At 51.1% G+C, this 11449-nt stretch overlaps 1 protein-coding gene across 1 annotated transcript; it reads right to left on the minus strand.

The window, feature by feature from the left end:
- Window positions 1–296: 296 nt before the first annotated feature.
- PYY (peptide YY) lies at window positions 297–11062 on the minus strand. The gene is made up of 3 exons (XM_037494906.2): window positions 11037–11062; window positions 474–661; window positions 297–384 (listed from the first exon to the last, which is right to left on the minus strand). Exons 2-3 carry the CDS (start codon window positions 659–661, stop codon window positions 297–299), a joined length of 276 nt encoding a protein of 91 aa, XP_037350803.1. The 5' UTR covers window positions 11037–11062.
- Between the last annotated feature and the right edge of the window lie 387 nt (window positions 11063–11449).

The following is an 11449-nucleotide window of genomic DNA, read 5'->3' on the forward strand; positions in this document are numbered from 1 at the left end:
GGCCCGAGACGTGGCATGCCCTCGGGGTGCTCCCGAGACTCGGCGGGCAGGGCGGGGAGTCCTGGGACGGGAGCGCGCAGTGAGGTCGGCGTCGGCCCGTCTCCGGGGCCCTGGCGGTCACCACGCGTAGGCGCTCTCCGGCCTGAGGGGAGAGTAAAGGAATCACAACTGAGTGGCCCCGGGATCTGGAAAGGAGAGACGGGAAAGCACCAGGTGCTGGCGCCAGCTTGGGGACCCCAAGGGGCAGCGGAGCCTCGCGCGCTGCCGGGAACAGGGCTTGTGACAAGGGGGCGCTTTTACCGCGACCTGACGGGGCGATCCTCGCTGTCGCCGTCGGGGAGGAGCAGCCTGGCCAGGAGCGCTTCGCTGTCGCGTTTCCCGTACCTGGCAGGGGCGGGGAGGGCGTGGTCAGGCCCGGGGGGCGGGGGCGGGACCCCCGGACGGCCCCAGGCCGCAGCCCCGCGGGCGCTCACCGCTGCCGAGTGACCAGGTTGAGGTAGTGGCGCAGCGAGGCATAGTAGCGGCTCAGCTCCTCGGGCGAGGCGTCCTCGCCAGGGGCCTCGGGTTTGGCGGGGTAGGCGTCGACCAGCGCTCCCAGACAGGCCAGCAGGGCCAGCACCGCTGTGACCAAGACGGGCCACGGCCTGCGCAGCGCCACCATCTGGAGAGGGGGCGTCGGAGCCTGGGTCATCCTGAGCCTTGGCCCCCGACGGCGCGAGTCTCTGGCTGCCCTTGAGCCCAGGCTCCAGCGGCCTGTCTGGGGCTGGTGCCTCAGCAAGGCTCAGCCACTGGCGGGCTGTGTGCTCTCTGGCACCATCACTGGCCTGAGTTTCCTCCTTTATCCCAGTGGCATCGGCCCTGCCTGCCTCCCACCCCCCACCCGCTGCTCCCCAGAATGGCAGATGGAAGAAGACTGATCGAGCAGTGGGGGTTCCCTGGCCTCTCTCCCCTCTTCTGCTGGCCCCCTTCTAATCCAGCTTCCTGCCACTCAGCTCCAGTTCCCACCATCCCAGCCTCAGTTTCCCCACACGATAGCCCAGCTCCCCAGCACCAGTTGCCACTCACAGCTATAGCTTCAGAAGCAGAGATGAGCAGGAGGTGGAAGGCAGGAGTCCCAAGGGCTGGACTGCTGCAGGTGGGGCTCAGCCTCCTCTGCTCCCTGCCTTCCCTGTGGGGCTTATATTCCTTCCCCAGAGGGAGGGGAAGCCAAGGGGGAGGGGAGCCCGAGGGGGGAGAGCCCGTCCTCCTCCTTCCCTCCACCCCGCCAGATCATTGAGTTTCCACCCAGACAGTGCGTGATGTCTCCAACTGCAGAAGCTGGGGGGCAGCAGCCAAGCTCAGACACAAGATCCCTCTGACAGGGTGGCTCTGATGGCTGAACCCCATCTTCACCCCCAAGCTCCCCAACAGCAGGTCTAAACTTCTGGAGTGAAACTTTGGGTCTAGATGTCTGGGGCAGCCCCTGGGGTCACTCCCCTCAGAGGCCAGGGTGGGGAGGGACCTCTGGAATACCAACCCCATTAGACCCACCTGCCCCCTGGGAAAGAGAGAGGGCTGTGGGGCATCTCCCTAAAAAGTCATTTCCAGGGCCTCCCCGGTGGCACAGTGGTTGGGCACTAGGTTGCGAGGCTGCCTGCAGCCTCTGCAGCACCAGTTCGATCCCCGGCCGCCAGGTAAGGGTCCCACATGGCGCGCAGACCTCTCTTGCAGCCCGCTGCTCCCCTCAGCAGTGTACCTCCTCAGTCTGCCTGCTCTGCTCTCTGCTCTGACTCTGGTGAATTCTCTCACCCTCCCGCGCTTCTGACTGTACCTGGTGCTTGTATCAATAAATAAATCTTTAAAAAAAAAAAAAAAGAAATTACAATACTTTAAAAAAACACACAAAAAAAATCATGTTAAAAAAAAAAGTCATTTCCAGCTCCCTTTCCCGGCCTGCCCAGCGCCTCCAGTGCTTCCAGGCATCGCATCAGCCCTGAGGGCAGGAGGGGCCATCCTGTCCAGGCCCCTGGTTCTGGGCCAGCCCCTCCACCCTCCAGGACAGATGGCCGTGGGTGTTATTTTTAGAGTTCTCTGAAGTGGAGAGTCCAGGGCTCCTTCAATCACCTTTTTATGGGTTCAATCACTTGCACTCTCCGGAAATGGCTCCTTATCAACATCAATGAGTTGGGCCCACGGGCCCCACACATCCCAAGAGGGTGCTCTGCTGAGCATGGAGGTGGAGAGGACATAGCACAAGGGCACATGGATGTTACCCTCAGAGGAAGAAGAAAAATTGCTCTTCTTGGGAAGCTCTTGTCTGAAGGGCAAGGAGCAGGTGGGCTGTTCTCTAGAAACCCAGTCAGAGGGGAGACCAGTTGCTGTCCCTGGGGGTCCCCTCTGCTGCGGGCACACAGCTGTGTCACTGGGAGCATGGCCTGAGGGAAGCGCTCACTCTCCTTGCAGAGTCCCAGTCCGAGGAGTTCCCAGAACACAGACAGAGAGAGCCTGCGCCCAGTGCAGAGAGGAGACAGTGAATGTGAAAGAAGCTTCTCCTCCAGACACCGTGAGGCTGCCAAGAGGGGCTGGGGGTGACACGGGGCTCTGGTGCACTGACCCCAGGTGTAAAGATATGGCCCAATGCACAGACCTCTCCTGCCGTGCCCCCCGCTGCTCCCCTCAGCAGTGTACTTCCTTAGTCTACCTGTTCTGCTCCCTGCTCTGGCTCTGGTGAATCCTCTCACCCTCCCGCGCTTCTGACTGTACCCAGTGCTTGTATAAATCAATCAATCAATCAATCTTTTTAAAAAAAAAAAGATATGGCCCAAGTCGGGAGATGCCCATGGGGAATCTGTGGCATCCCCAGAAGCCCCACATATGTTGGGGGATGGGATTAGGGGGTCCTAGGACAGATGGGAGGAAGGAGAAACTAGCAGGCATGGGGAGACTCCGATTAGGGCACAGCCTCTGAAGAAGCTGTGTCCCCACTTCCCTTTAGAGTGAAAGTAAAGGGAAGAAAAGAGGACCCCAGTGTGGACCAGGAGCCAGCAGCCCACACCCTATAAGCCCTTATTATTCATCACACCCACCCTCCGATTCCACTCCCCAGTTACAGGGCAAACTGATTGGTTCATTAATCACCACCTCCTTATTGAAGAGGTTATTAATTTGTTAATTAGTGAGGACGATGTCTCAGACCTCAATCAATGGGCTCAGCTACCCCCCCATACACCTTCCCTGATGCCATCATTGATCCATGACTCATTCACTATGAGACATGTCTGGGGGTGAGAGGTTGTCGTCTGTAAGGGGAGAAACTTCCAAAATGTTATTTATGGACTTGGAAGCAACACCCATCTCCAACTTGTCCTCAAAGGATAGGGAGCACAGAACCACTGGGGTTCCCTTGATCCCCATTCTGAGAGTATCTAGAAAGGCCACGAAGGGTCAGGGAAGCCATGGACTTGGACCCTAACTCCAGGGTCGCTCATCAAGGTAGGGTGCTCATACCACCCACCCCAGAGGCTCAGCCACCACCTTCCCCCGCCCCCCCAGCCACAGGCCTCTCTTTGGTATAGCAAGCACCAGGCCACACTGGGCCCCTGCCTGCCCCCCCAAGGCCACATGCCCAGAATCCTATAGACACCCAGTTGCCATGCAGCAGGAGGGACCCAATCCTCACTCAGCAGCACCTATTAAGCCCCTACTATGTGCCAGACACTGTTCTGTGCCAGGCTCTGGGGATAGAGCAGTGAACAAGGAGGTAAATTTCTTGCCCTTGGGAGCTTACATTCTAGTGGCAGGAATAGAAAATAAATGAATAAACAAGGAAGAACGCAGTATGTCTGATGGCCCCCAAAAAAACAAGGTAAGGTGGTGCAAGGGGTTAAGATGCAACCTATGAAGCTAACTGCAGCACTGCAACATGGGTTTGATCCCCAGCCAAGGAGCAACCCACATGGCGCAGCAGACCTCTCCTCACTCGCCCGCTGCTCCCCTCAGCAGTGTATTTCAGTCAGTCTGTCTGTTCTGCTCCCCACTCTGTCTCTGGTGAATCCTCTTCCCCTCTCCCCCATACCTCTGGCCTGTACCCCAGCTCTTGTATGCATAAAAATAAAATAAATCTTAAAAAAAAAAACAAGGTAAAGGGGTCTCCCCTGGTGGTGCAGCAGTTGAGCGCTGGGCTGCGAAGCTGCCCACAGCCTCTGCAGCACCAGTTCAATCCCCGGCCACCAGGCGAGGGTCCCACATGGCGCGCAGACCTCTCCTGCCACCCGCTGCTCCCCTCAGCAGTGTATTTCATCACTCTGCCTGTTCTGCTCCCTGCTCTGGCTCTGGTGAATTCTGTCACCCTCCCGCGCTTCTGACTGTACCCAGTGCTTGTATAAATAAATAAATAAATCTTTAAAAAAAAAAAAACAAGGTAAGGAGGTAAAAGAGTGCTGGGGTGTGGGAGCTCATTTTATGTTGGAGAGTTAAAGAAGGCCTCACTCATAAGGTGATGTTTGAAGAAAATTAGGAAGCAAACTATGAGTCTAACTTGGGAAGAATGTTCCAAGAGGAAGAAAGAGCAAGTGCAAAGGCCCTGAGGAATGCCAGGGAGGTCCATGTGGCTGGAGTGGCATGAGCAATGGAGAGTTAGGGGGAGAGGAGGCCAGGAAGGCAGCTGTGAATGACCACCCAGGCCTCCTAGGTGGCCACAGGGACTCAACTTTTGCTCGGCATGAGGTGAACATTTTGGTCAGAGGAATAACATGAGATGACTTATGTTTTTTGTTTTTTTTTTTTTAAATAATAGATTTTATTTTTATATTCCCCATACAATTGCAACCCCCCCATTTTGACCCCAATCCCTCCCCTCCCACCCCCCACCCCCCAAAGAGTGTCTCTGGTTCATAATTTTTTGTTGATTTTGATTTTCACTTTCTTATAGTTATTCATTTTCCTGGTCCCTTATTTAAGTTTTCTAGATTCCTGCTATGAGTGAGACCATCCGGTATTTTTCTTTTTCTTTCTGGCTTATTTTGCTGAGCATGATCCCTTCCAGCGCCATCCATGTTGCTGCAAATTGCATGTGTTTACCTTTTTTGAATGCTGAGTAATATTCCATGGTGTCTATGTACCACATCTTCTTGATCCAGTCATCTATTTTGGGGCATTTGGGCTGTTTCCAAAGCTTAGCTATTGTAAACAGTGCTGCTATAAACATAGGGGTGCAGGTGCTCTTTGGAATGGATGTTTCTGTGTCCTTTGGGTAAATACCTAGGAGTGGAATTGCTGGATCATATGGAAGCTCTATGTTTAGTAGGTCCAGAAATCTCCACACAGCTCTCCATAGTGGTGGGACCAGTTTGCACTCCCACCAGCAGTGCAGGAGAGTTCCTTTTTCTCCACACCCTCGCCAACATTTGTTGTTGCTAGTTTTTTTAATATGTGCCATTCTCACTGGTGTAAGATGGTAAGATGACTTATGTTTTAAAAGAACTCTGGCTGCTGAAAATAGACTGAAGAAGTGGGGCAAGGTCAGAAGGAGGGAGGCCACTTCGGGATTTACTGCAATCAGGCAGCAAAGAGATGATGGTAACACAGGAACACACACACACACACACACACACCCCTAGCACCTCAAGGCTGCAAACATGTTTCACCCAAGAATAATTTCCAGTTATGTCCATTTGAACTGACAGCCTCTGATCCATCCAGTTGAAAAAATCCTCCAGAGAGGGTAGCAGAAAAATCAATGCCTGTCGACAGCAGTTAGGTAGCGGATGCTCTGCTCTGTCACTGCTCAGGCGTCTCATTTAGGGTGTCTGTGAAACCCCGCATGGCCTTGAGTACTGGCTGCCGCCCAGGGAATATTGGCCACTGCGATGGCACATATCCTCTTACGCTGACGCTGCCCAGAAAGAAGCAAAATGAAAAAGAAATAGTTGACATCTTTGAAAAGTGACTGCATCCACCCGAAGGTATATCAGGCTTTGAAGGTCCATCTCCGCAGACCAAGGGTAGGGAAGCCGGCAGGGGCACGATTCCCGTGATCCCTCACTGTGTGCAAAGCACCGTGGAGGGCAAGCGGGCAAGTGGAGCATGGGTGAGCCAGGTCAGTGGGAGCTGTTCGCACCGTGTTGCGGGCACCTTAGCAAGGGATCAATGAACACGGGAGAACACACTGGTGCAGCTGCCTCAGCAGAGACCAAAGTACCTCAGCTTAAATACCACTGAACTTTCTCTCCCCTTGGAGGGTCCCAGCTGGCAGCTGATCCCGGAGTACAGTTGGTTCTGACCCACGAGGATCCCAGGAGCACCTTCTACCTGGGCCCCCAATGTTGTTGTACCCGCCTGCATGGCTGAAGAATGTTCACTCACACACACACACACACTCCAGCTCATGGGAATGAGACAAGAGGAAGGAGAGAGCAAGTATCTTCCTTTTAAAGGATGATGGGCAGCAGCTCACATCACTTCTCTCTTCCGACCCCAGTGACCTCAGCTCAGTCACACGGCCATGCCTGGCCAGGAGGGAGAAGCACATGTCCCCTGAGGGTGTGGTCTACCTGCTGTCTGTCTTTTGTGGTATTTTCCAGCACCCACAACCTTCTCGGATTCTCCTGACACCAACCAGGCGTTTCACGATTCAGTTCAGTTCTGACACTACCTGGCGGCAGCACAGACCTCCCCCAGCTTCAGGACAGCGAGAAGATGGCTTTTTAGTAACCAGGAGGAAACAGACCCGCACCAATTCCTGAACCTGCCCGTGCCTTGATCGTGGACTTGGTGAGATGATAGCTACTTGGAGATCAATGGAAAGGATAGAAGGCCCAGAAAACAGACCCACGTAAGTATGGCAAATTGATTTCTGGCAAAGGTGTACAGGCAACTGAATAGAGAAAGAACAGCCTTTTCCAATGGTGCTTCAACATTCAATTGAATGTTCACATACAAAAATACAAAAACAAAAAACTTCCACCCACACTTCAGATCTATCACAAAATTTAATTCAAAATGGATAGTATATCTAAAAGTAAAATGTAAAACTATAAAGCTTTAGAAAACATGGAGAAAATCTTAATAACCTCAGTGTAGGCAAAAAGTTCTTAGGATACCAAAAGCACAAGACAAAAAAGAAAAAAATGGATATATTAGACGTCATCATAATCAAAAACCTCTGGTCTGTGAAAGATCCTGTTAGGAAAATGAAAGACAAGCTACGGACTGGAAGAAAATAGTTGCAAATCACATTTCCATTAAAAGACTTCAATCCAGGGTCTCCCTGGTGGCGCAAGGGGTTAAGACACAACCTATGAAGCTATCTGCAGCCTCTGCAGCATGAGTTCAATCCCCAGCCAGGGAGCTACCCTCATGGCGCAGCAGACCTCTGCTGTCTTGCCTGCTGCTCCCCACAGCAGTGTATTTCAGTCAGTCTGCCTGTTCTGTTCCCCACTCTCTCTCTGGTGAATCCTCTCACACTCCACACCTCTGGCCTGTTCCCCAGTTCTTGTGTGCATAAATAAATAAATCTTAAAAAAAAAAAAAAAGACTTCAATCCAGAATACAACCCTTCAATCTTGACAGTAAGAAAACCAACAACACAATTTTTTTTAACGGGCAGAAGATCCATTTTGGGGCTCTTCTCTTCACGAAAGAGAATATAAAGGTGGCAAATAAGCTCATGAGTAGTTGTTCAACGTCACCAGACAGACTAAAACTGTAACTTGTGGCTGAAGCCAAAGACTGTTACAGCTGGCACCCTCTGGAGGGGTTGCTGGTGAGGATAGATAGCTCCAGGGAAAATGAGAGCAAAGTATTGCATTTTGGGGTGGAGACTCTGATAGGAAATATAAGGGACTGCAGAAGCAGCCCCCAAGATTCAGTGTTCAGCTTTTGAGCATTTGGTGTTTGGGATTCAGCGTTTTCACCTCTTCAGCGATTCCAGGGTCAGCAATTTCGGCCCCCACTGTACCAATCTTCCAGAAGGCTGTTGTGGGCTTCTGAAGGATGTGGAAAGGCTTCCAGCAGCCAACCTCAGAGAGGAAAAGTTCAGAAGCTTTGCAGGTGGCTGAGCAACTAAAACTGTTCCCACTTTTGCTGCTGTTACAGCCTGGCAGGGAAGGCAGAGACCTGGAGCAGGCACCTCACTGAGCTGCGTGAGTGTGGCCGTTTGTCGGGTGGTTCAGCTGCTGCAGCTGCTGTTTTGAGTGTTGCTTGTCTGGTGCTGTGCATATCGGCAGATCCAGGGAGCACCTCCTATTGTGTCTTCTGTTGTCTTTGGGAGTTGGAACCCCACCTATAGTCTGGCTGTCACATGGTGCTCCAGGTCCTCAGTGTTGGGAAGACGCCATATTGGGAGTGTTTATGTTTAGGACTTTAAAAACACTGGGCACTGCTTCATGTGAGTTAAATGGCCAGTTTTGACCTCAGTAACTCTTTGTTTTCCCCTGTTTTGTTAAATAAATTCCATTATTGCTCTCTGAACCTGAGTAGTCTTGCAATTGTGTGTGCAGGTAAAGAACTCAGATAGTGACCAATAAACTATTTGGCTAGTGTCCTTGGCCAGTTTTAGTGCCCTTTGCTGCCCTGTATCAAAATCAGGATTGAGATACCATGACACATCTAATATGGCCTAAAGAAAAAATATTGCTAATACCAAGAGCTAAGAGGATGTAGAACAATTAGAATTCTTGATTACTGAGGACGAAAATACAAAATGGTTCAGCCACTCTGGACAACATTTTGGCAATTTTCTAAAATTGCACACACAATTACATATGACCCAGAAATCCAAAAGCATGGTATTTGCCCTACAAAAATTATTATATAAGTGCCTACAAAAGCCTATGCAGAGTTGTACTGGTCATAATTGCCCCAAACTGGAGACAATTCCCTTGCTGTGCAATGATTGACTAAATAAACAGACCATGGTACAGGCGTTTATCAGAATATTTACTGCTCAGCCATTAAAAGAAAGGCGCTGTTGATACACAGAGCAAATTGGATTAATCACAAAGGCTTAGGTTGAGTAAAGGAGTCTGTCTAAAAAGGTTATAATTCATTTCTATGACATTCTCAAAAGATAAAACTATAATGATGGAGAACAGATCAATGGTTGCCAAAGATTAGAGCTGGGAGGAGGAATAGGAAGAGCTTGCACTGGAGAATCCTGTGGGGGGATGTAAGCCTTCTGAACCCTGAGCTGGAGGTGTTTACAGAAACCTATGCACGTGTTAAAACTCAGAACTGTGCACCAACAAAAAGAAAAGTCCGGGCCTCCCCGGTGGCGCAGCGGTTGAGCGCTGGGTGGCGAAGCTGCCCGCGGCCTCTGCGGTGCCGGTTCGATCCCCTGCTGCTCCGGCCACCGGAGGAGGGTCCCACATGGCGCGCAGACCTCTCATGCCGCCTACTGCTCCCCTCAGCAGTGCACTTCGGTCCTTCTGCCTGCTCTGCTCCCCGCTCTGGCTCTGGTGGATTCTCTCACCCTCCCGCGCTTCTGACTGTACCCAGTGCTTGTACAAATAAATAAATAATAAATCTTTAAAAAAAAAAAAAAGAAAGAAAAGTCCACTTTACTGGGTGATAATTTTAAAATCAAAAAGTTAGTATCTCTAAAGTGCTTACAACAGGGCCTGGCAAATAGTGAGCTTTCAAAAAAGTGTTCGTTAGTGGCCTCCCTGGTGGCGCAGTGGTTAAAATCTCAGAGCCATCAGGCCTCCATGGTGGCGCAAGGGGTTAAGATGCAACCTATGAAGCTGTCTGCAGCCTCTGCAGCACGAGTTCGATCCCTGACCAGGGAGCTACCCACATGGCGCAGCAGACCTCTCCTGACTCACCCACCGCTCCCCTCAGCAGTGTATTTCAGTCAGTCTGCCTGTTCTGCTCCCCACTCTGTCCCTGGTGAATCCTCTCACCCCCAGCACCTCTGGTCCGTACCCCAGCTCTTGTATGCATAAATAAATAAACACTTTTTAAAAAAATCTCAGCACTATCAAGCTATCACCAGCCACTACAGCATGATTTTGATCCCTGGCCAGGGAGCTGATCCACATGGCGCAGCAGCCATCTCCAGTCTTGCCCGTTGCTTCCCTCAGCAGTGTATTTCAGTAGATCTGCCTGTTCTACTGAAGGCCTGCTGGAGCTGCCTAACTCCCAGGAGCATCTTCAGCTTTCCTGGGGTCTGTGCCTTCTGAGGAGTCACATCCTAGGTGAGGTATCCCCAGAAGAGTCTATGCAAGCAGAGGAGAGGTGAGGATTCATGATCATCCTGCAAAAACAGCTCCCCAGGTTAAGGGGAGGGGGCTGCCTTGGATTGGGTCCCAGGCATACTTGTGAACAGTGGCCTCCAAAAGAAGCTCTGATTTTGCTGGGCCAGCCTCTGAGGCCAGAGCAAACTGTTTGTCCCTGAGCCTGGGCTTTGTCAACTGTGAAAAGTGCATCATAAAAGGCCTGTAAAGGGTTATGAGGATTTAATGATACAATTCCTGTAAGATGCTCAGCTCAATGTAAGTGCCCAATAAAATGCTACATTTTGTTGCTATTATATGCCATAAAGAGATGGACAGGATGTACCCTAAATGTGAACAGCGGGTTACCTTTTACAGTGGGATGTTTTTTTCTCCAACATTTCATGATGAAAACTTTCCAAGTTACAGCAAGTTGAGACTGTTCAGTGAGTCTCGTTAATGAGATTTAAGCTACTTTTTCTTTCTTTTTTGCTTATCTAGGGTTTATTTTTTCCTACAGCAGGCATATATTACTTGGGTAATAAAAAACAAACACAAGGGAGGGAAAGTGAGGGGGAGTTGAACAGAAGAGAACCAAGGCCAGAGTCCCACAGAGCAAAGTCGCTGTCTCAGCCCAGAGCCTCAACTCTGCCATCAACTGTCTTAGAACCAGCCCCATAACCTAACTAGAAATTCTTCCAGCCATTGAGCCATTTCGCCCACATATCACTCTGGTGTCCACAGGAGACCAGGAGAGAGTTTTGTCAAGTGCCTTGTTGAAATCCAGATACAAGGGGGCTTTGGCACCTCCATTACCCACCAAGCCATCCCACCAACAGTGCAAACCAGTCAACCCGGACTCATCTGTCCCTGTGTGTTCTAATCAGGCCTCCGCTTGCCACTTGCAAACCCAGGAGCCTGGATCCTGGAGTCCCACTGCGCTGGACCTGAATCTCACTTGCATTTCTCAGCTGTGTGACTTTGGGAAAGCTGCGTGACCTCTCTGAACCTCCCTGTAAAAAGGGAATAAATAAGAAAATCCATGTTCAGCCTTCTTTGACAACTAAAATAGGGAATATATCTGTCTCCTTCCCCATCCAAACTGTGGTGTCCTCAAGACCAAGTTCTGGGCTTTCTATCTTTGTACCTCAGTGCTTGGTATTAAGGATGCCCCTCTCTCCTCCCCCCCTAGTCCAAAGTGTCCTTCTCTTCTCTCCATGTCTCTGCCTCCTGCAGCTCCACGACTCTCCCCACAGTTC

Source organism: Talpa occidentalis, unplaced genomic scaffold (assembly GCF_014898055.3).
Source record: "Talpa occidentalis isolate TD23 unplaced genomic scaffold, MPIMG_talOcc4v2.1 talOcc4.7, whole genome shotgun sequence".
Lineage (NCBI taxonomy): Eukaryota > Metazoa > Chordata > Mammalia > Eulipotyphla > Talpidae > Talpa > Talpa occidentalis.

What these genes read in the sequence shown, in the direction of transcription:
- PYY (XM_037494906.2), bottom strand. Translation starts at nt 661, where the DNA reads ATGGTGGCGCTGCGCAGGCCGTGGCCCGTCTTGGTCACAGCGGTGCTG. An exon ending in AACCTGGTCACTCGGCAGCG is followed by an intron (nt 385 to 473) that starts GTGAGCGCCCGC and finishes CGCCCCTGCCAG; the next exon opens with GTACGGGAAACGCGACAGCG.